Below are 24,223 nucleotides of genomic sequence, written 5' to 3' on the forward strand. Positions count from 1 at the left end.
GGGACTTGATCCCGGGAAGGATTACAACCTAGGTCGAAGGCAGCACTAAACCGCTGAGGCACCTGGGTTGCCCCCACCTCTTTATATATATATATGCCTCTAAGCTAGAGATGCCATATTAGGGAAACTTACAGGGATTGTTTTATAAAGGCCCTCACTTTAATGATATGAAAGAAAACTCCCTCTCCTGTTCTGATTTCCATTTTTCCACCTTACTTTTATAGTACATAGCATAGAGCTGGGCCCTGGTGAGCCCCTAATAAATATAATAAACACTACTCTATTTTGTTTACTGCCTTCTGAAATTTTATTTATTAGCTATTTTTTTACGTGGCATAAAGAAATGAATATGGCTTATTACTTCGTTTCAGGAATACTCTCAAATCCTTGAGACTAGGAAAAATTCTGAAAGATCTTCTGTTGGTATACAGAAGATTGTGTATACAATCATAAAACTTATCTATTTATTCTCTATTTTATTTAAACAAAATTTAGAGACTCCAGTAATACTATTGCTTTTTCTGTCTCTAATTGCCACAGGTTAAATGATCTAAACTTTTTTTTTTTAAGATTTTATTCATTTATTCATGAGAGACAGAGAGAGAGAGAGGCAGAGACACAGGCAGAGGGAGAAGTAGGCTCCATGCAGGGAGCCCAACGTGGGACTCAATTCCAGGTTCCAGGTCTCCAGGATCCCGCGCTGGGCGGAAGGCAGTGCTAAACCGCTAAGCCACCCAGGCTGCCCTTATCTAAACTTTTTAAATGAATGCTCTAGAGAGTCAGACCCCTTTCTCCTCTTTCCTACTTGAAAAAAAAAAAAAACTATTTAAATCAAGAGTAATTTTTCATTCAGTATACAACATAAGGTTTTTATGCTATGTCAGAGATTTTGAATTCAAATTCTAACAGTGTTCATCCACTACTACCTAGCAGCAGAACCTTGATCTAGTTACTACTCTCTCTGAAATTCAGTTCTACTTTTCATAAGATGATTCTACTGAAACAGACAATTAGTAAGACCCATTTCATTTACCACTGAGATTCTTTAATTTGGCTCCCATGTAGACAACTGAACTTCTTTTATCTCTCCCTAATGAGTTAGAATCACAAGAAATCATTAATATTCAATACAAACCTCCATCAAGGCTCCGGGATGCCCGTTTGCTTGCTGTACGCTCGAAGTGTGGGGCAGGCCTGTCAATCAGAGCACTAGCTTGCCTGGTCTGAGCCTGAGTCCGGCCACTGTATCGAAATTTGGATCCCAGTGCAAGAAATTTGCTTTTAGGAAGGGTATCTGTTGATGTCAGTCTAGGGAGGAGAAAACATAATTATATATATTATTTTACTCTATTGAGAGTGTGAGATTAAAGACAAAAATCATGAATTAGTCTCATAGTTTCCTTATAGTTACTAAGACAACATTCCAATTAAGCAATCATTATTTTAATTCTACGTCATTTCTCAAAACAACATGTATAATATAATTGTGATCTATATTAATAATATCATCATATATCCCTATAGATAGGGCCTTATGGTCTTCAAAATGCTTTTATAGCACTGTAATATATTCATTACATCCATGTAATATGTTCATCATTTCATAGATATAAGAAACTGAGCTTCCAAAAATAAGCTGCTTTAAGATCACATAGCTGGTAATAGGTTGGGCAATAACAGGATCCAAGCCCAGAGCACTTCTTCTACTCTATTAAGATAATAATTTTGTCCAAAGCACTCCAAACTCAACTAGTACCTATTAACCTATTTAATAGGTCATTTGGTGTATTTACCGCAGTTAGGAACCCCATCTTCTTTTTGGGCTATACTCTATAATCTCTTCCTCTAAGGCATTTATTGCACTAACCTGAAACAATTTATGTGCTGGTCTCCACTACAAGGCTATGGGCTCTCTATGGGTAAAGGATAAAGACTATGATTTATTTACCTCTGTTTTCACTTCTGGCATAGTGCCTAGCATGAATTTACCACTCAATAAATGTTTGCTGAATAAATACATAAACTGCTACATCAAATACTTTCAAAAAGAGAGCACTTTTTCCCTTTGGGATAGTTTATTTTAATTCAGCAAATATTTACTTTCTTTTGAGTGATGAAGTGCCACATGTTAATATATTCTCTTATTTTGATAAAACATTTAAACAAACTGTCCTACAATAAATACTTTGGCTGTGGTTGAAATCTATACCACAGATATTAAACATTCAAAAAACTCTTTCTCATCCATACCCTTTTACTTTTTTTTAGTCATCTCTACACTCAACATAGGGCTCACACTCACAACTCTGAGACCTAGAGTCACACATTCTACCAACTGAGCCAGCCAGGCATCCCGCCCTTTTACTTTTTTTAAAGATTTATTTATTTGTTTGAGAGAGAAAGTGCACAAGCAAGCTTGAGTAGGGGGGGAGGGGTAGAGGAAGAAAATCTCGAGAAGACTCCCTGCTAAGAATGGAGCCTACCATATGGCTCATTCCCAAAACCTATGAGATCATGACCTGAGCCGAAATCAAGAGTTGGACACTCAACCAACTGAGCCCCCAGGTGCTCCACCCCTTTTTTAAAACTCTATTTTCTTGGTTTGATTTTATTATTTTTCTTTAAAATTTTTATTTATTTGAGAGAGAGAGAATGCATGAGAGCACAAGTGGTGGAGAGGGAGAAGTAGGCTGCACATCGAGCAGGAAGCCCAATGCAGGGCTCAATTTCATGACCCTCTGATCATGACCTGAGTGAAACCAAGAGTTGGACATTTAACCAACTAAGCCACCCAGGTAACCCCTCTTGGTTTGATTTTAAAGAAGAGGACAGGGATCCCTGGGTGGCGCAGCGGTTTGGCGCCTGCCTTTGGCCCAGGGCGCGATCCTGGAGACCCGGGATCGAATCCCACATCGGGCTCCCGGTGCATGGAGCCTGCTTCTCCCTCTGCCTATGTCTCTGCCTCTCTCTCTCTCTCTCTCTCTCTCTCTCTCTATCATAAATAAATAAAAAAAAAATTAAAAAAAAGAAGAGGACAATAAATAAAGAAATATCTCAATGCCAATAATTAAGATTCCTTAATTGGTTATGAAGTGTACCTTCATGTTTATCCTGAAATGAAAATTAAAATGTTCTTTTCCCTGACTTGTCTTCATGTCCACTCTGCTATACTGCTAAGTATGATATGAAAATACAAACAGAAGTAAAGGGCATCAGGGGCACCTGGAGAGCTCAGTTAGTTAAGCATCTGCCTTCAGCTCGGGCCATGATCCCAGGGTCTTGAGACCGAGTCCCACATCAGGCTCCCTGTTATGCGAGGAGCCTGCTTCTCTCTCTCCCTCTGCCTGCTGCTCCCCCTGCTTGTTCTATCTCTCTTTCTCTGTCAAATAAATAAATAAAATCTTTTTAAAAAAGAATTAAAGGATATCATAGTTATCTCTCTTGAGAGCTATTCATAAAGAGCCAAGTTTGGGGCATCTGTGTGACTCAGTGGTTGAGCATCTGCCTTTGGCTCAGTTTGTGATCCCAAGATCCTGGGATTGAGTCCTGCCTATGTCTCTGCCTCTCTTTTTGTGTCTCTCATGAATAAATAAATAAAAATCTTAAAAAAAAAAAAAAGGCCAAGTTTTATTACAATGACATGACATAAGATCTGGGATTTGCTTCAAAATACTCTGGGAAGGGGGCAGCGGAGTGGCTCAGCGGTTTAACGCCGCCTTCAGCCTGATCCTGGAGACCCGGGATCGAGTCTGACATCAGGCTCCCTGCATGGAGCCTGCTTCTCCTTCTGCCTGTGTCTCTGCCTCTCTCTCTGTCTCTCTCATGAATAAATGAATAAAATCTTTAAAAAACAATACTCTGAGAGGGAGTAAGAAGGTATGGGTAAGGATATAGATGAAACAAGATTGGCCTTTGGGTGATAATATTGATGCTGGGAGACAGATACAAGAGTAGGTACAAGGATAGTTCATTATACCACTTTTTTTTTTTACTATTACCATGGATGCATTTTACAATAATAAAATTTTCTTCCAAAGACAAGCTGACAGCAACTAGCTTGCTCTCCTCTCAGTTCAGGTGATTATTTGTCTAAAGTCTATCTTCTCTGCTAGATTGATTGCTCTCTCAGGACAGGGACTAGAACTATCTTGTGGTATACTCTCGGTGCCTACTAGAGTGCCTACACAAAGAGCAAGCACAAAGAAAACATTTGGTAAATGAATACAAGGGGTTAACAATGTGGTCTTTCAAAAAGCAGAGTAGATGAAACTTTCTCTTATCTTCTGATTATCTGATACAATTGGGCTTCAAAGAGGGTTCTAGGTGCCTCTTTTCTGGAGTTGATTAGAGTCAAGATTACGGATCAACTTCCTACCTTTCATGTTCTAATAGTCCCACAGAAAGTAGTTAAGCACTGCTTAAAGAAATTCCATGTGGAGGAAAGTCAGGGTACTTTCCCTCTAATTTTAGTTCCTGTTAGGGTGATTACAGAGCCCCTCCTAAACACAGATTTCTTTTCCTCCCTTCTATATTCCTTTACCACACACAGAAAGGTGCTCTGGGAATGCTGAAGCATATTTTTCAACCCAAGGGAGGAGAACTGGATTTATTTTGTCTTGCTTAAGATGATCTCACCTGAGCTAAATAAAAGAATCCCAGCCATACAAAGAAGGGAATTTCAATAGCAGGTTTAAAATAGAAACATGCATAAATAATTTATCCTTGAAAAATACTTAAGCGAGAACAATACCTAAAAAACGTGTGATGCTCTACACAAACTTTCCATAATTTCTTAGCTGCTCGGTAACTGGGAAGTTTGAATCCAATGGTACTCTCATATTGTTCTTGCTATAAAAACAGGAATGAATATGAAACATGATTAGTTGACAGAAGTGATGCAGTACCAGAGGAATATGATGTTACAGAAGAGTACATTGTGAATAAAAAAAGAATGTTACTAGTTTAAGAAACTGAAATTTTTCTTTTCCTTTTTTTTTAATATAAAACTATTTATTGACCACTGTTTACTAGTATTTACAATAAAGTAAATAATATACAGTTGGATAACATTCTGACTACAAAGTTATTGTTTTTCCTGATTTCTGCTGAACCAGTAACTCAAATACTGAGGACTGACATGTTAGGAATGAGTTGGGGTGAAGAAAAAACATGCAGGTCAAGAATTTGGATTATAGAAGTCTGTCCACCCATTTATTCCAGCAGGTGCTAAATTGCCAACATTTCTAACCATCTGGTTATGATTAGGTTTCCATGAACAAAGTCTTAGACACTCCATGAATCATGTCAATGTCCTTTGGATGAAGAGTTTGTTGGTGGCGATAAAATTTTCTTTTCAGGGATCTTGCAAATAAACTTGCATTTATATGACTGTAACTATGGATATGGATTCTAATATGGCTGTTTTTAAATTGTTCAATTTAAACTGCTTACATTACATTTAAATTGTCCAATTAATTACAAAATTTGAAAGGTTAAGGCTTCAGGAAAAATTTCAATGTAACTTTAAGTGATTTATTTCTTAAGTTGCTGAAAATGATAGCATCCCAGAAACATGGGCTTATCCATGGTTATAAAATGCTGTTTTTGTTTTGGTGAATGTTTCAAAAATAACAAAAAGAAAACCACTTATGTATTTTTTAAGTATATACACAAAAAAGCGCTAAACAACAACAACAAAAAACCCCAAAATGATCCCTAGACATATAGGAGTTAAACACAAATTCTAACTGAGTAACAACTATGAAGATTTCCCCCAACATTTAAAAAAGGTGTTCTCTAATGCAGGGGGATAATATACCACGGTCTCAAATATTCTTTTCTGATAAAGGAAACAACTACAGAAAGCTTTTATTTGTTCAAAGTAACCAGTGCTATAGATGCAAAAAACCCCAACAACTCCCCCAATACTACTTCAAAACAAACATATCAAACTTGATTTTCATTAGAATGTTATTTTCTCACACTAATAAATCAAGAAACAAAGACCCAGATTTTATGTGTATGTGTATACACACACACACACACACACACACACACACACACACAAAGCAACACAAACAATTATTGAGCTTCATCTTCTGGACAAGAATGCCAAGTTAGTCTCTCTTCATAAAATGCAATTACAATTTGAGGACACTTCATATTTGCCTCTTTTGCCAGCACCAAGTCTGCCTCATCTGAATCTTTCCATTTCATGAGAAACATTAGTTCTCCACTGCTGTCTGTGGCACCAATTATTCGTTCAGGATCAAGACCTCTGGCAAAGCCTCTTGGTTTAGCAGCAGCATCTCTTTTCTTCTTTGATTTGCTATCATCAGATTTGCTGTCAGATAAAGATTTTCTTTTTGTACCATCTTTTTCTTTACCAGCTTTTTGAGAATTAACAAATGCTTCAATTAACTCTGGACAATCTAGATTTTCTTCAGGTTCCCAAGTATTGTCAGCATTTGTAAATCCCTTCCACTTGAGAAATACTCCACCTTCCCATTCACTATACGGCAATCCAGTACTTTTTCACCACAAATTCTTCAGGCTCCACCTCTTCTACTTTTTATGCTTTTCATTCTGTTTCTTTCCCATTTTTTGCAATGTAGTTTTATTGGAGGCCTTTTTTTTTTTTTTTTTTTTTTTTTTTTTTTGCAGCTTGAAGAGCTATTATTCACTGCCTCCAAGCTGCTCTGGGTCCCGGGTCTGTGGCATCTCCAAGAAATCGAAATTTTTCAATTGAAATTGAAAATTTTCACTTGAAATTTACTTACCAAAAGAAATCTACTCACTTAAGGTGACTTCCACAGCAGAAAAGCCAGGGAATGCATCTTATATTATTTATGCATCTTATTTTTTCAGAACTCACTCCCTCTACAGATACACACCACACACACACACACACACACACACACACACAAACACACTCTGTACATTTTTCTGAGACATACTTAAGTGACCTTTTGACTATCCAGACATCACTCTTCCTTAGTCACTGTGTACATCCGGGATATGTGACTACTATATAATCAGGGAATGGGACAGCATGATTCCTCCAATTAATCAATCATTATTATGCAATTGTTTTAAGTAAGAGGAGCTAATAAAGACTTTGGCTCAAACCAGATTCCTAAATCATTCAGTGTTTTCTTTTCTTCCTTTGATTGACCACTAATTTATCTGGAGACCTCTTTGACTGAAGCAAATCATAACCTGCCAAGGATTTGAGAAACACTATACTGCTAGTCTTTTGCCTCTTTGTTTCTACCTTAAGCATACTTTATAAGGTAGAAAAGAAACTGACATTTATATTTAGTGCCTATTATTGTCAGTAATGCTATGATTAGATGGTATCATATTTTTACACATGAAGAAACTAAGATCAGAGAAGTTTTCTGTTCACTCTCATAGCTATCAAGTTGCAGACTTTCATGGCTTCTACTATATTACACTACTGCTATATCATCCTCTATAGACATTAACACTCCACTTCTGAAAATCCAGTCATTGTTCCTAATCGCTTTCTTAAATAACATATTTATTTGCATGTCTGTGTGTAAATGTCCTGCCTTTCCACATTAAAATCTAAGATTGGTTAACGGATGAACTCTTTTATTCACTATTATAGTCCTACCCTAGAATAGTCCCTAGTACAAAGAAAGCCCTCAATCAATAAATATTTGGTGAATGAATGCCTCTCAGATTTGAAACTTTTGAGGGAAGACACTGATTCCTTTTTACTAAGCACAGGTAAATAATGATGGTATTAAGTAAATGTTTCATTGAGTTCATCCAAAATTTTTAAGGCTGCACATTCAATATTTCTAAGCTAAAATAATGAGCCATTTTCCACCAGCAGATGGTGATACAGACACAAAAAAAAGCCACATTACATTAGTGCATTACTTTCTTGTTTAGAGCTTTATAGCTGTCATCTCATTTGATCTTCAAATCAACTGTGACAGAGAAAGTATTATACCACTCAAATGATAAGCTGAGCCCTAGATTTGTCCTGGGTATTTTGTTTACTAGTGGCTGAGGCAGAGTAGGAGCTAGAACTTTTTAAATTCCTACTTAAATAATTTTCTATTGTGCCATAGCTCTTTAATGTAAAAGTTAAGTTTGGTCAGCATTAGTATATCCCAAATCTTAAATACCAATTAATAACTGAGTTGTCTGGTATGAAGTTGAACAGTTATCTCTATTAAAAATCTAGAACTTGACCTAGAATACATTCTTAGTAACTACTAGAAGCTCCACATACAAATAAATCTTAATTGCATGAGGTAAGATGTCAGTGGTACAAAACATGAGTATCTTAACCCCATGATTTTAAAATCTCTTGCTACTTTATTTATAAATATTTATAAATATTTTTCCATCAAGACTTTACCTACAGTAAACAAGGAACAAGTTTTATTAATCCAAGATTCACTTTTGGCCATGGTATATTTACTTATGTAAAGAGAAATGTCCAGCAGATTAGTAGTAAGGAAAATAAGAAGCATTATGGGGCTGATTAATTTAGAAAACATAATTACCAGCTCCTGAATAGCTAGAGAGATGTCTTAGATGACATAAGAAAAATAAGAATGAAGAGATGTTTTCAACATGGTCCATATTTGATTCAGGAGGAAAGAAGCATGAATTCTGTACCTCTCCAGGACGGATCTTGATGAAAAAGCTGCTACGTTTGTAAGAAATCTTCAGAACTTTGGGCCAAGGGAAGCGGTTGATTCTCAGCTTATCTTTATAAACCAGAAGGCCACTAGAGCAGACACCTAGGATGATATCCACTCCCTCCAAGTCCTGAAAAAGTATAGTGTTAGCAGTTCAGTTTCAGCAAAGTGCTCAACACACTGTTGACTATTATTTGATAATCTGAAGATATCAATAACCAAAAACCCTTACAAGAGTATACATTAAAAAGCAAAGCTTGGGATCCCTGGGTGGCGCAGCGGTTTGGCGCCTGTCTTTGGCCCAGGGCGCGATCCTGGAGACCCGGGATCGAATCCCACATCGGGCTCCCGGTGCATGGAGCCTGCTTCTCCCTCTGCCTGTGTCTCTGCCTCTCTCTCTCTCTCTCTCTCTCTCTCTCTCTGTGACTATCATAAATAAAATAAAAAAATTAAAAAAAAATAAATAAAAAGCAAAGCTTAATCTAACAATCATAATCCATGGAACTATTGAGTCCATGTAAAAATGTTACTATATCACTGTGAAGTGAACATCTGCTCTTCTCTTGTCCAAGAAACATGGACATGCACACGTCTTACCACTGAAGGAACTCCTAGAAGTAATGTAGCCATCACCGCCATTCCTCAAAACCACCAAGAAATGTCACAACTTTTTTTATGATAATGTAGTCATTCATTCAAAAATCATAGTTAAAGGAGTTGACTGTATTCCTCTATAAAGTCAGTATGAGAGAATCTCAGACTCTTTTAATTATTGATGTTAAGTATATTAAATTATAAAAACCCAAAGTCAAGAAGGAACAGCAAGATAAAGTCACATTTCCGTGCCTCTTTAGTAATTTTTAAAAATTAAATGTACAATAATAATCATGTGTTTTCAAATAGGAAAATAAATTTCACCTGAGTAAATCTCTACTGATGACTATTTAAATAGGTAATCAAAACCCAGAGTTAAATGCTTCTTGACTACTCCTTTTCCCAAATTGAGTATAGAGAAACACATTAGTGCCTATATGTGTTATGTACAATCACAACTGAGAAGTAAAAATAATAAACAGCTCTAACTCAATGACTCTATAACTGAGAATTTCCCAGAAGATCCGTCTTAAAACCTGTGGGTACAACTATATCTCTCTCCTAATTATATGTTTTGGAGAAACAATTTGCTTTACAACATTTGGGAAAGGAACATGCTGCCTGACTTCCTCATTACTCCTGATAATTACCTCAACGACATCAGCCTACAGCATGAATTGAGAAGCAAAACTAAACAATTTCAGTTCTGATCTTTCTACCATCTACTTTAGAGATTCACAGAAGCACCCAGGCCAAAACAATCCAGAGCAACATTTTAAGGAAAACCACTAACATAAAATAAACTTTTATTAGATTTAATAGAATCTAAAGAAGGAAGAATCTTCAGGTATCAGCTATTCAGGGTGAGAGAAACATAAAAGGTCCTGTTAGTTCAATCACACATCAGATGTTTGAATGTCCTTCTTTCTAAATTCCTACTAAGCAATTATTCTACCTACCCTGGAATAGAAGGTAGTGAGCATTCCTTTCTTTTTTTTAAGATTTTATTTATTTATTCATGAGAGACACAGAGAGAGAGAGAGAGAGAGAGAGAGAGAGAGAGAGAGAGAGAGAGGCAGAGACACAGGCAGAGGGAGAAGCAGGCTCCGTGCAGGGAGCCCGACGTGGGACTTGATCCCGGGACTCCAGGATCACGCGGCTGAGCCACCCAGGATCCCCTGTAGTGAGCATTCTGTCACTGGAGCTATTCCAGGATAACCAATATTAAAATATTGGGCTAACAGGACCTTTCATGTTTTAGGCACTAAATAATTACTATGGTAGCTGGGGGCCCATTTCCATCTTAGAAAAGCTCTGTTAGGTAATTTGTCAAATTATGTTGAATAGTATTTCCCTGTAATTTCCATTTTACTAGCTCTAGTTTTGTATCTGGAGCCATAGTAAAATCTCTACTTCACACAGCAATCCATCAATACACAAAGATAGGTATTATGTCTTCCCTAAACCTTCTCTTCTATGAGCTAAGTATACATTTCTTTGCTTTCCCACTAGACATGGTTTTGAGTCCCCTCATCATGTACCCTAGTTAAGTTTCTCTACATGAACCTCACATCATTCCTTGAGCCCATTCCCTCACAAACTCCTCACACTCCCTTGCCACCCCTGGCCATTTCAGTAACTGAAGATGAGAGAAGTCAAGCAACTTCCTTTAAGTTTATCCTCTTAAGTTGTATTAGGCAGAACTAGGATTAAAGCTCAAGTTTCCAATGCCCTAACACAGCAGTTTCCAAATGAACCACTGTGGTTCATCCCATGTGCATTACAATCACCTGGAGAGCTGGTAAAATCAGATTTCTTGGCTCCACCTGCAGCATTTCTGATTAAGTCTGGGATGGGACCTGAAATGTGCATTTCTAACAAGTTCCTGGATGATGCTAAATGCTGGTTAGAAGACCACACTTTGAAAACCACTACCTCAGGCCAATGGTTCTCAGATTCAGGTGTAAAAGAGTAATCTAAGATGTTCATTCAACTTGGAGTTCTAGAATTTGTCCGAAGCAATTCAGTAAATCTGGGAGGACCCTGAGAATCTGCATACTTACTAAATAAATGCCCAGGTGACTTTGATGTAGGTGATGTTGGTTGTGAAACATGCCTTGCTGCCACTCTATATTTTCAAATGCATCTGCATTTTAGGAAAATATCACTTCTGCTCTCACTGCTATATCTTTGATCCTTATAGGGGCCTTGATGTGAAACTTCATTCTGATAGTGGAATCACAAAGGGGTAATTCAAATTATACACTTAAGGGGCACGGGGTGGCTCAATCAGTTAAGCATCTGTCTTCAGCTCAGGTCATGATCCTATGGTGCTGGGATCAAGTCCCATGCAGGGCTTTCTGCTCAGTGGGGAGCCTGCTTCTTCCTCTCCCTCTGTGGCTCCCCCTGCTGGCTCTCTCTCTCTCTCTCTCTCTCTCTCTCATTCTCGCTCTTGCTCTCAAATAAATAAAATCTTTAAAAAAGATTAAACAAAATTCTAACAAGAACCATTTCTTTTGAATGTTTTTATAATACTCCAGATAAAAGTTGGCAACAAGTATTATATGACCCAGGTCTGATACATGTATATTAATAAAGGCCAAATATATCATTCATTACCTTTGCTTTATGAAGGTCAACACCATACATAGACAACTTTTTGGCATTCTCAAGAAATTCCAGGTCAGCTTGAGCTGGAGTCATGGACCTTTGGTAGAATAAAAATTGAAAATTCAGCATCACAGTACCAATGTTTACAATAATAACATTTGTATATTAGTTGCACTTTACATACACAAGTATATATTTTTTTATATTATATATTTATATATATTTATATATTATATATAAATATATATATTTATATATACACACACAAACACACACACCAATATGTATACGGATATATTTCATTGTGCTGAAAATAAAATATTAGGGAAAAGGATTTTTACCACTACCTGTGTCTAAATCATTGAAATATGCCTCAGTAAAAAGAGATCTTGGAGAAAAACAAAGTCACCAAAAAACTATTAAAAGAAAAGTTTTAAAAAGTATCCTGCTAAACAATTCCTTAAAAGCTGCCTCACCATCATCATTTCTACTACCCCTCCCTCTCCTCAGCTTTTTTCTCTTAACACACACAAACTCCTCCCACTAATTTTTCTTGCCAAAGAGGTGACCAAATTAAATCCTCTGAGGGCATGGTACAATTTACAATATCCTCTTAGCTGCCTTTTTCTTTCCATACTCCTGAATTATTATGGAAATTAAACAGGAGGGCAGCTGAAGTTACTTAACTGGCGACTCTTAATAGGGGCAGGCTTGATGAAAAGAAATTTTCTGGTAACAGATGGTGTCCTGCCCACTAATCTAAACAAAATAAATTGGTTAATAGAAGCATGTAGATAATGGGGCTGCTTTCTCTGTTATTAAGATGTCTTCATTACTACGCATATAATGAATTTGATTTGTTTGAAAACAATCAGTCTCACTATCTAAATGCTCACTGTGATGGTCTTACCTTCTCCTTTATAACTTTTCCCTCTTTTGAGAAGTGCTCATGAGCTGTTATATTGAGCTCTAGAGAAAAAGATATCACTCCTAGTGCTACACAATTCAGGCCAATCAAATATAACTTCATACTAACAATAATGCCGCCACACCCCTAAAGAAAAACCATGTAAATGGCTGTTTCCCAGAGGACCGCCTTAAACTATACAAAGCAGCAGTGGCCTATTCATTTAACAGAAGAAAGTCTCTTCTAAACCCATCTGTCTTTTACCCTCATTAAAAAGAACAAAGGTTCCTTGGAACAACAACCAAAATCTCAGGAGGCAGTCTGCAGATTTATTAATGACTCAGCCTCCCCAAATAACCACCTCCCCCCACACACACACACACAAGCACTAAATCATTACACCTGAGTTCTATTTGCTACTAGATCTAAAATTGAACACACATACACACAAAAGGAGAATGGGAAAATGAACACATATGCAAGTCTGTGTATTCAAGTCCCTAAAAACACCCCAGGAACTAGGCACCCAGGTGGCTCAGTCGGTTGAGCGACTGACTCTTGGTTTCTAAACAGGTCATGGTCTCACAGTCATGGGATCAAGCCCCAGGATAGGTTCTGAGCTCAGTGTGGAGTCAGTTTGAGATTCTCACTCTGCCCCTTCTCTCTCAAATAAATAAAAATCTTTTAAAAACCACAGAAAAAAAAAAAACCTCAGGAAGTTTTTATAGTCTTTCCCCCCATGTAAAGTTACATACTTTTCTAGTTAAGATTACTCCCAATCATTTTATAATTTTTGTTGTTGTTACTATTATCAATGGCTTCAATTTTATGATTCTGAAGGTGGAACGGGGCTTGAATATTACAGAATCCAACACTTTGATTTTGCTGACGAAGAAATAGGCCCTGAGGGATCACATAGTCATGGGCAAGTTGTGACTCTCAAGTTTAAGGCAGCAAGCTTTAGTCAGCACTTTAAGTCACATTACTCAGGCTGGAATCATGTCTCCTGCACTTTAGAGTGGTGACCTGGTGTCTCCCTCAATCTCTTAACTATAAAGTAAGATCCATAATAATATCTAATTCCAGAGACTAGGTTAGGCAATGACTTTTTTATCTTTGCTGAATGAATGAAAGTGACTAGTAGGATAAAATGAGATAAATGGTTGTGAAACAGCTCTGCAAATATAAATGTTTATTATTATTGCAACTTTAGGTTCCTTTTAAAAAAATTTTTTTAAAGATTTATTTATTTAAGAGAGAGAGTGTGTGCATGTGTGTGTGTGTGTGTGTGAGCAGAGATGGAGAGGCAGAAGGACAAGGAAAGGAGAGAATCCATAACAGAGTCACTACTGAGCACATAGCCAACATGGGGATTGATTCCAAGATCCTGAGATCATGACCTGAGCCAAAATCAAGGGTCAGCCACTCAACTGATGCAACTTTAGGTTTCTGATGATAGTACAATGGAACATCTATACACAATTCATAGAAGAGAAAAATTTTGATCACCTAAACTTGAAGACAGATTTTAAAATATTAATGAGGCAATCATGATAAAATCTTCTCTATACTTACTCCTCCAACTGTAAGGGATGTTAATTGGGTCAATTTAAATACAATAAAATAGATTTAAGTTTCAAACCATGTATTTAAACGTTTCTCTAAGTAAGCACATTCTAAAATTATTAAGGGCAGGAGGACCTGACTGGCTCAGTTGGAAGAACATGTGACTCTTGATCTCAGGGTTATGAGTTCAAGCCCCATGTAGGGTGGAGATTACTTAAATAACTAGATATTGTTAATCAATCAATCAAATTGTATTAAGGGCAGGTAGTAGAAGAGTTAACTTATTTAAAACTATGAATTTCCTTGTTAGTTGAAAATAATACTTATATTTAAAGTTTGGCTGATGTTTGAAACATGCTTAAACTTAAAAGTTACCTACAATGCAAATCATTTTTTCCTCTACTATTTTTGGGAAAACTGTGTTGTTTATAGGGTGCAATTCCTATAAACAAAGACATTCTCCTATATAACCTCAATGCAACCATCCAAAGCAGGGAATAAATATTAATATATTACTACTATCTAATCCTCAGACCCCATTCAAGTCTAGCCAGTTATTTAAAAAAAAAAATGTTCTATACAGTAGAAAAGGCCCAGTTTAGTTAGCATTCATGAGTTTCATTTAGTTCATGTCTCTGGTCTTCTTCAGTCTGAAATAGTTCCTTAATCTTTCTTTGACTTTCATAATCTTGACCTTTTGAGGAATCCAAGACAGTTATTCTAAAGAATGTCCTTCAATTTGGATCTGATGTTTCTCCATAAGTTGATTCAGGTTTTGCATCTTTGATAGGAATAGCACAGACGTGGCTCCATGTTCTCACTGTATCCTATCAGGTAGCAGGTATGCAACTTCAATTCGTCCCTTCATGGACAATGTTCATTTTGATCACTGATGTCTGCCAGGCTTCTCCTCTGTGAAATTCCTATTTATCTCTTTGTAATTAATAACTATTTTGTGGGAATGTATTTGGAAATCTTTTGAATATCCAATTCCTTATCAAACTTTCAATTTATTCATTTTATCAGTATGGATTCATACATTCTTACTTTATTCAATGCAATATAATAAATTATTTTCCTTATTTATTTTAGTGCTTAAATTGGCCAGATTTGGTCAGTGGGAGCCTCTCCAAGTTGGATTCTGTATCCTTCTGATCATTGCTGTCATTTTTGAGCATCTCCTTTCGCCAACAATATAGAGTTAGAGTATATTAATATGTATGTGTGTATGTATGTGCGTGTGCCTACTTATACTATCTATAAGAAATCATGAGTTAGCATTGACACCTCCAGTTTTAACACAACACTACAGTTTCTACCTCTTCATAATATGTATCTCCCTTCACTGATAGTAAAACACCTGACTCCCATTATCATTAATATATTGACTAATCTGATCAACACCTTGTTTATAACCAATCTCTCATTGCTGCAACTGACTCCTCCCTTACATGCATGCCCTCTTCACCTTGACTGGACTCTGAACCCTCCCATGTGGGAGTGCTCCCCACACAGGGATGCCCTCCTTACCTCATTCAGGTTCTAATTCCTGGTGTTAGGTTACCCCTTTCATGGACAGCTTCATCCTGCCCAGGCTTTAATACCCTGTATCAGGTACCTCCCTATGTGGATGGCCTCCACCCCATATAGGCTTTACCACCATATGGATGCCTTTCTCAATATGCTCTGCCTCTAATAACTACCACCATATGCCTGCACATGACTATTCTCTTAATACTGTTTGAACTCTGATTTCTCATGCCAGGCTGGGCCCCTACCCATGAATACTCTAGTCTCTCCACCCTGTTGGGACCCCAGTATCTTGGTCAGACTGCTTCTCTGCATGGATGACTATCTTGCTCTACCCTGCCTAATGGCAAAACAAATGTTTCAGGAAGCTTTTTCTAATTATAAAAATCATATAAATTCATTGTATAAGAACATGGAGGAGGAAAGAAAATCTCATAATCCCACTACCCACAGAACTGTACATGCAAATACAACACATATATTTTATAAATCTAATACCACAAATTAAATTTAAATTATTTTCAACTTAAAATTTTAAAGATCATGGTTTCTCCTAGATCTTCCAAAACTCTTGAAGTATAATAAACTAGCTGAGAAGAGGTTATATACCTCTAAGCCATTAAGAATTTATTCAGTACCACCTAATAATTTACCACTTGAAAGCTTACAAAAGTATCTAACTAGGAAGCTCTGGCACTGGTTAAAACTCTTGCTCATTAAAAAGATAAATTAAAACAAAGTTTCTCTGTATTTATTTTCAGCAAGTGGGGTCCGGATACAGAGCCATTCAGTAAGTTCCAATGTTATGTGACAACCTTTTAATAATGTTTGTTACATCTCCTAATTAAGGACTGAGATTTCAAATAATTAAGTGGGAGACAACTGACAAGTTTACATACTTTCCTACTACCCATAAATGGAGGGCAATTAATTTTAAAGCTTGATTTGTTAGTATAAATTTATAGTGTTAATTATAACTTCAAAGTCTCTATCTGGGCAAAGGGCCACTAAGTGTTCCACGTACGTAGGCGGTCCTCTATTTATCTGAGAACAGGGTGGTATTTGCTTGTACTTTTCAATGCATAGTAAAATGCTTCTGCCTCAGTAGAAGTTTCTCTGGATTAGTAAAAATGCCATGTTGTTGAACATAATTAAATTTTCCATTTAGCTTTGTTTCTAAAAAGTGCTAATCTTTCCAAAAAGGAGCAAGTAAATTCCAAGATATCAGACATCTAAATTTTCTAGTCATGGAGATCCATTATTGCTTAATTTCTATCCATATACCTAACAGAACATCAATTGGACCACATCTACCTGTCCCCTTTGAGGTCATTTCACTTATTTGGGTTTAAATTTTTTTAAGTTCCAAAAAGTAGTTCTGTAAACCCAGATTCACATCCATCACTTGTAAAATGGGTTTAAGAATTACTATTCTAGGGCATCCCTGGTGGCGCAGCGGTTTAGCGCCGCCTGCAGCCCAGGGCATGATCCTGGAGTCTGTAAACCTGGAGTTCTGTAAACCCAGATTCACATCCATCACTTGTAAAATGGGTTTAAGAATTACTATTCTAGGGCATCCCCGGTGGCGCAGCGGTTTAGCGCCGCCTGCAGCCCAGGGCATGATCCTGGAGTCCCGGGATTGAGTCCCTCTCTGCATGGAGCCTGCTTCTCCCTCTGCCTGTGTCTCTGCCTCTCTCTCTCTCTCTCTCTCTCTGCATCTCTATGAATAAATAAATAAAATCTTAAAAAAAAAAGAATTACTATTCTAGCAAATACTCTCACTATATACTAGTCACTCTGCGAAGTACATCACATTTTTAACAATCACAAAATTCATATTATTACCCTTATTTTTCAGATAAGAAAACTAAAGCTTAGAAAGCTTAAATAATTTACTAAGAGTCTTAAAGTTAATAAGGAATAGAACCTGGGACACCTGAGTGGCTCAGCAGCTGAGTGCCTGCCTTTGCCTCAGAGCATGATCCTGGATTCCTGGGTTCGAGCCCCACATCAGGCTCCTTGCATGGAGCCTGCTTCTCCCTCTGCCTGTGTCTCTGCTTCTCTCTCTGTGTGTCTCTCATGAATAAATAAATAAGATCTTAAAAAAGAAAAAGGAATAGAATCTGAATTCAAAGTATGACAGGCTGATTCCAGAGCCCATGCTTCTATCTCACTGTCTAGTTCAGTGGTTCTCAAACTTTTTGACCTTAGGATCCCTTCACTTTCTTAACAATTATGGAGGACTCCAAAGAGCTTTTCTTTATGTGGGTTATATCTATCAATACTTACTACATTAGAAATTAAAACTAAGAAAATTTAAAAATACTTATTAAATCTTTAAAAAATAATAGTAATAAGCTCATATTTTAACATTTGTAACTTTTTTATATGAAAAGTAACAATATTTTCTCAAAATGTAGTAAAAAAAAGTGACACTGTTTCACATATTTACAAATTTTTTAAATATCTGGTTTAGAAGAAACCTGGATTCTCCTAATTCAGACTAACATAACTCAGGGTACTACTAACTCAAGGCTACATCAGACATCACATTAATAAGCTAAGGCAGCCTGTAAAATTTAGCATTTGCAAGTCCCTCAAATAACCATGGGATGTCTAGTAGGAAGAAACACAAATTATGTTGGCACTTGAATATTAGCTAACACTTACTGAATTTTGACAAAGTGTAAGACACTGTATTAAGTTTTTCTACCTTTTCTAATCCTATCTGTCACCCTATTTCCTCTGAAATGATATGCTCCATCATACATATAAGGAACCTGAGGCTCTGAGAGGTTAAGTGAATAACTCGAGGTCACAAGGCCAGACCCAAGCAGAGCCAAGATCTCAACCCAGCTCAGCCTGACCTATGCTCTTGCTTTTGATAATTTTGTTATGACATCTCTCAACATCATCAATAATTTCCATGGAAAAAAGCAACAAATTAATAAAGATTTTTCAAAATGCCTTCAGGGATTCCATCAGTTCTCTGAAGTCTATCCATGTACACAAGTCCTAAGAACCCCTGCTTTAACAGTCTTAAAGTACCTAACATAGAATAATAAGTTTAAAATCTGGGGGGTGGTGAGGAGGTAAAGCAACAATAGCTAACATTTATTGAGCAACTGCTATGTGTCAGACACAGTGCTTAGTGCTTTACACCTATTACCTCATTTAATTTTCATACTGCAACACAACACCTGTTACTCTGATGAGAAAACTGAGGTTCAGAGGGCTTAAATGACTTGCTCAAAGTCAAACAGTGAAGGGGCCTGAGCTGACACTACGGCACCACATCCCCTCTACAGCAAACACTGATTCAAAACCAGGCCACGGTTTAAACTTATTGCCAAAACAAATACAGAAAAAACCCTGGAAACATTTACCTGTATGACTTATGCAGTTCCATGACCTTCTCTTCAAGTTCCTTGGTCTGATTTGGGGCCAGTTTAAAATCACTAACATATTCTGCACCATGAAGTTCTGGGTCATAGTCTCCCAGCTCAGACTGGATGGTGTAAGAACCTAATAATGCTAAGGTTGCAAAGGAACAGGGCAGACGTCCTGAAACTATGTCCTGTCGGAGCTGAAGGCATAAATAATATCTAGAGCCAAAAGAGAAAAAAATGTTACCATGTCAGCAACAACAAAAACAAAATATAGAGAAAGAGGAAGAAAAGGGGAGAGGGAGGGAAGAAGGAGAAAAACAAGAGATATTAAATAAATATGAGATAATATTAATAATTGTTCAATCTAGGTGGTGGGTATATGATTGTTCATCATACTATTATTTTTTCTTTTCTGTGTTTAAATTTTTTCCATGTAAAAAGTTAAACAATCCTGTAACTATGTTGGACTCATGTTTGGAAGGCAATTTAAAAAGAAAGAGGAAGTTGCTAAGAGAGTAGATCTTCAAAGTTCTCATCACCAGGAAAAACATTTTTGTAATTATGTATGGTGACGGTTGTGAACTAGACTTATTGTGGTGATCATTTCATAATATGTGCAAATGTTGAATCATTATGCTGTATGCTTGAAATTAATACAATGGCATATGTCATTTATATCTCAATAACAAAAAAGGAAGAAAAAGAAGAGGTAAAGTTGGGAAAAGTCTGACGGAGGAAAAGAAATTAATATTTAACCGAGTACATTAAGTACCATATACATATAGATTATCTCATCTAATTTTCACGAAAAAACTTAAGAGGTGGGTATCATTACCAGATTACAGATGGGGAGGGAGGCAGCCTCAAAAACTAAGTTTGCTCAATGTCATATAGTAATAAAGGCTGTTTGGCTCCAAAACTGGACTTCCTCTATCATACTGCTTTGCCAAATGTGTAGATATTGTCCTTCATATATAAAGATGACATTATTGACACATTTTTACTAGGATATGAACAGTTACAGTTCTCTTCCCCTCAAGATGGGCTAAGTTGTATGTAGCCTTCTACACACTATCATCTTGTAAGATTAATTCCACCTGTGTGCTAAATTACTGGGAATTCAGACTGGGGTCAACACTGTTCAGGAGAACAAACCAACTGAGTGCCCCTACATATGTTAGACACTCATCTCTGTCAGTATCATGTTTACACCTATGATCCTGACCTCCTTAGTCACCCTTTCTAGCTGAGCTGACTAATACAGACTGTTTCACCAAACAGAAAAGCTGGGAGATATGATGAAATTGTAAATTCCTGTACTAATTAGAATTATATTCTTGTTTTGACCATATAAGATGTTGAATAATGTAGGCATCAACAATCGCTTTTGCTCTCTATGATTAGTCACTACATACATGTTTTTTTTTTAATTTTTTTTATTTATTTACGATAGTCACACACACACACAGAGAGAGAGAGAGATGCAGAGACATAGGCAGAGGGAGAAGCAGGCTCCATGCACCGGGAGCCCGATGTGGGATTCGATCCCGGGTCTCCAGGATCGCGCCCTGGGCCAAAGGCAGGCGCCAAACCGCTGCGCCACCCAGGGATCCCTACATACATGTTTTTTAAAAAAAGAAGAATGCCAACCAAATCACAAGGATCTTAAACTCCTCTAAAATGTAGGTAATTAGCAAATAATTTTAGGGATTTGTTCTATACATAACCTCAATGAAGAAAGATGAATAAGAAGAGACAAGTATTGCTTGAGAAAAAGAAATCACCAAAACAATTTTTTTTCCAGGCAGATATGGCATCTCAACTTCAAGAATGTGCTAAGGATTAACTAGACAAAGAATAATCTTTTTATTTATTTTTTATTTTTTTTTAAAGATAATTTATTTATTCATAGAGAGAGAGAAAGAGAGAGAGAGGCAGACACACAGGCAGAGGGAGAAGCAGGCTCCATGCAGGGAGCCTGACGTGGGACTTGATCCAGGGTCTCCAGGATCACACCCTAGGTTGCAGGCAGCGCTAAACCGCTGCACCACCAGGGCTGCCCAGAATAATTTTTTTAAAAATTTCACTGTACTGGGGCAGCCTGGGTGGCTCAGCGGTTTAGCACCGCCTGCAGCCCAGGACATGATCCTGGAGACCCTGGATTGAGTCCTACGTCAGGCTCCCTGCATGGAGCCTGCTTCTCCCTCTGCCTGTGTCTCTGCCTCTCTCTCTCTCTCTCTCTCTCTCTCTCTGTGTCTCTCATGAATGAATGAATAAATAAAATAAATGAAACAATTAAAAAAAATTTCACTGTACTTATCAGACTTAGAGTTCACTTAGGCTATTCCCTTATTTGAGAAATCTGAAAACTGAGGTACAGAGACTGTATATTTGTCTGAAGACAGATAGTGGATAGCAAAATGAGAATTAGAATGCAGTTTATCATAGCAACCAACAGTTCCACTGAACAAACATTTGCCAAGCACCTACTATGTATAAGGATCCACATAAGGTGTTATGGATATAAATATGTAAAGTAGTATTCTTTATAATATACTGCTCTTCCATTTTATTCTTTTAATTAATATTTACATAGCATCCAATTAAGGTTATTTTCTTTTTTTTTTTTAATTTTTATTTATTTATGATAGTCACACAGAGAGAGAGAGAGAGGCAGAGACACAGGCAGAGGGAGAAGCAGGCTCCATGCACCGGGAGCCTGACGTGGGATTCGATCCCGGGTCTCCAGGATCGCGCCCTGGGCCAAAGGCAGGCGCCAAACCGCTGCGCCACCCAGGGATCCCAAGGTCATTTTCCTAATATCAGGAAGTTTTTTTTCAAAGAGTACAAGATTTATTTTATAAATTGAGCTAAAAAATTACTGAGGAAGATTCAGTTTATGAGGATTATGTACCTAATTATACACTTTAAAAGGGAAATGAGAAGAAATATTAACACACACATGAAATAATAATAATTCAGGGATGCCTGGGTGGCTCAGTGGTTGAGCATCTCTGCCTTTGGCTTAGAGTGTGATCCCAGGGTCCTGGGAGCGAGTCCCCTACAGGGAGCCTGCTTCTCCCTCTGCCTATACCTCTGCCTCACTCTCTGTCTCTCATGAATAAATAAAATCTTAATAATAATAATAATAATAATTCAGACTTCAGCTTTTTTGATCCCTATAACAGAAAACACAGGGAAAGAGTATTGAAAAGAGAAAGTAGCAGAGCTATTTTACCACTTATATTTTTGTCTTGCCCTTTGGACGGCATGTGGTTTATAGGTACCTTATACACAGCATGACATAGTAGCCACGATAAGCAAGGTTAATTCCCCTGCCAATTTCTTTCCAGCACATCACAGATATATGAGGCTTTTAGGCTCACTTATTTGCAAACCTGCCTTGAAGTGACCAGATACTTTCCATCCTATGTTTAATTCTCTTCAGTTCTGAACAGAAAAATTCCCAGAGCTTATGATAATGAGAATTACTTATTATATATTTAACTATTAATAAATTATTTACCTTGTTATATCTTCTGTCAACTGTGCTGGATCAGGTGGATAAAACTTTACATTAAATGTGAAATTCCAGGGGACACCTGTAAGAGTAAACAGAAAAAGAATTGTATGCTTATACCTAAGTTTGTGATTATTAGGAGTGCCTAATATATTCAAAGTTTTCTTTTTCCTGTGGTTTTTTATTTTTAAATTTTATTTATATTCAATTAATTAAGATGTAGTATATTATTAGTTTCAGAGGTAGGGTCCAGTGATTCAACAGTCTTATATAATACTCAGTGCTCATTACATCACATGATGTCCTTAATGCCCAACACCCAGTTACCTCACCCCGGCCCCCCTCCAGCAACCCTTAGTTTGTTTCCTATGATTAAGAGTGCCCTTATGGGGATCCCTGGGTGGCGCAGCGGTTTGGCGCCTGCCTTTGGCCCAGGGCGCGATCCTGGAGACCTGGGATCGAATCCCACATCAGGCTCCCGGTGCATGGGGCCTGCTTCTTCCTCCGCCTGTGTCTCTGCCTCTCTCTCTCTCTCTGTGACTATCATAAATAAAAAAAAAAAAAAAAGAGTGCCCTTATGGTTTCTCTCCCTCTCTTGATTTTGTCTTTATTTTTCCCTCACTTCCCTTTGATCCTGTTTTGTTTCTTAAACTCCACATATGAGTAAGATCATATAATTGTCTCTCTGATTGACTTATTTTGCTTAGCCTAATACCCTGTAGGCCCATCCACATCATTGCAAATGGCAAGGTTTCATTTTTTTCTTTTGATGGTTGAGTAGTAGTCATATTGGGTAAACACCTCCCAATTCTATTTCCATAAATATATATGTATGCTTAAGTGTGGTCAGAATGATATATTTATAAGATATTGGTTGTAACAGCAAATATCTGGAGATAATCTAAACGTATATTTATTTAGCAAGAGTAGATATATTTCCAAGATACACTGTTAGGTGAAAAAATATTGAGGTCAAGAACAGTACATATAGAAAACAACCATAAGGGGCACCTGGATGGCTCAGTTGGTTAAGCATCCAACTCTTGATTTTGCTCAGGTCATGATCTCAGGGCTGTGAGATCAAGCCCCGCATCAGGCTCCTTGCTCAGCACAGAGTATGCCTCTCTCTGTGCCTCTCCCCCCTTGCTCTCTCTAATAAATAAAAATATTTCAAAAAGTAAATTAAAAAAGCAACCATGAACATTGGGGGGTAGAAAGAAGTATATATTAGGGTACATTTATATATGCATAGACAATCTCTATAAGAATATATACTAAACCAGTTATAGGAGTTGGGAAACTAGGAAGGGGAACTTTTAGGAAGGAAAATGGAGAAGACGGGGAAAATAGGATGGAGACTTATTTTCACTGTATACTCTTTTATACCAATTGAATTTTGTAGGGGTACTACTTGTTAAATATA

At 37.2% G+C, this 24,223-nt stretch overlaps 1 protein-coding gene and 1 pseudogene across 22 annotated transcripts in view; both read right to left on the reverse strand.

The window, feature by feature from the left end:
- EPB41 (erythrocyte membrane protein band 4.1) overlaps positions 1-24,223 on the reverse strand; it is a 200,403-nt gene that overhangs the window by 59,438 nt on the left and 116,742 nt on the right. For all 22 annotated transcript variants that reach the window (XR_005989276.1, XM_041764995.1, XM_041764989.1 and 19 more), the window contains 6 exons: positions 22,807-22,882; positions 19,278-19,496; positions 11,898-11,985; positions 8,662-8,814; positions 4,751-4,848; positions 1,136-1,308 (listed from right to left, as the gene is read on the reverse strand). Coding sequence is in view for 21 of the 22 variants with exons in the window: in XM_041764995.1 (XP_041620929.1) it covers positions 1,136-1,308; positions 4,751-4,848; positions 8,662-8,814; positions 11,898-11,985; positions 19,278-19,496; positions 22,807-22,882 (807 nt within the window). In the remaining variant the exon portion in view is untranslated. The remainder of the gene's footprint in view (positions 1-1,135; positions 1,309-4,750; positions 4,849-8,661; positions 8,815-11,897; positions 11,986-19,277; positions 19,497-22,806; positions 22,883-24,223) is intronic.
- LOC121496585 lies at positions 5,846-6,600 on the reverse strand (annotated as a pseudogene).

The sequence above is a fragment of the Vulpes lagopus genome, chromosome 8, assembly GCF_018345385.1.
Source record: "Vulpes lagopus strain Blue_001 chromosome 8, ASM1834538v1, whole genome shotgun sequence".
Classification (NCBI taxonomy): domain Eukaryota; kingdom Metazoa; phylum Chordata; class Mammalia; order Carnivora; family Canidae; genus Vulpes; species Vulpes lagopus.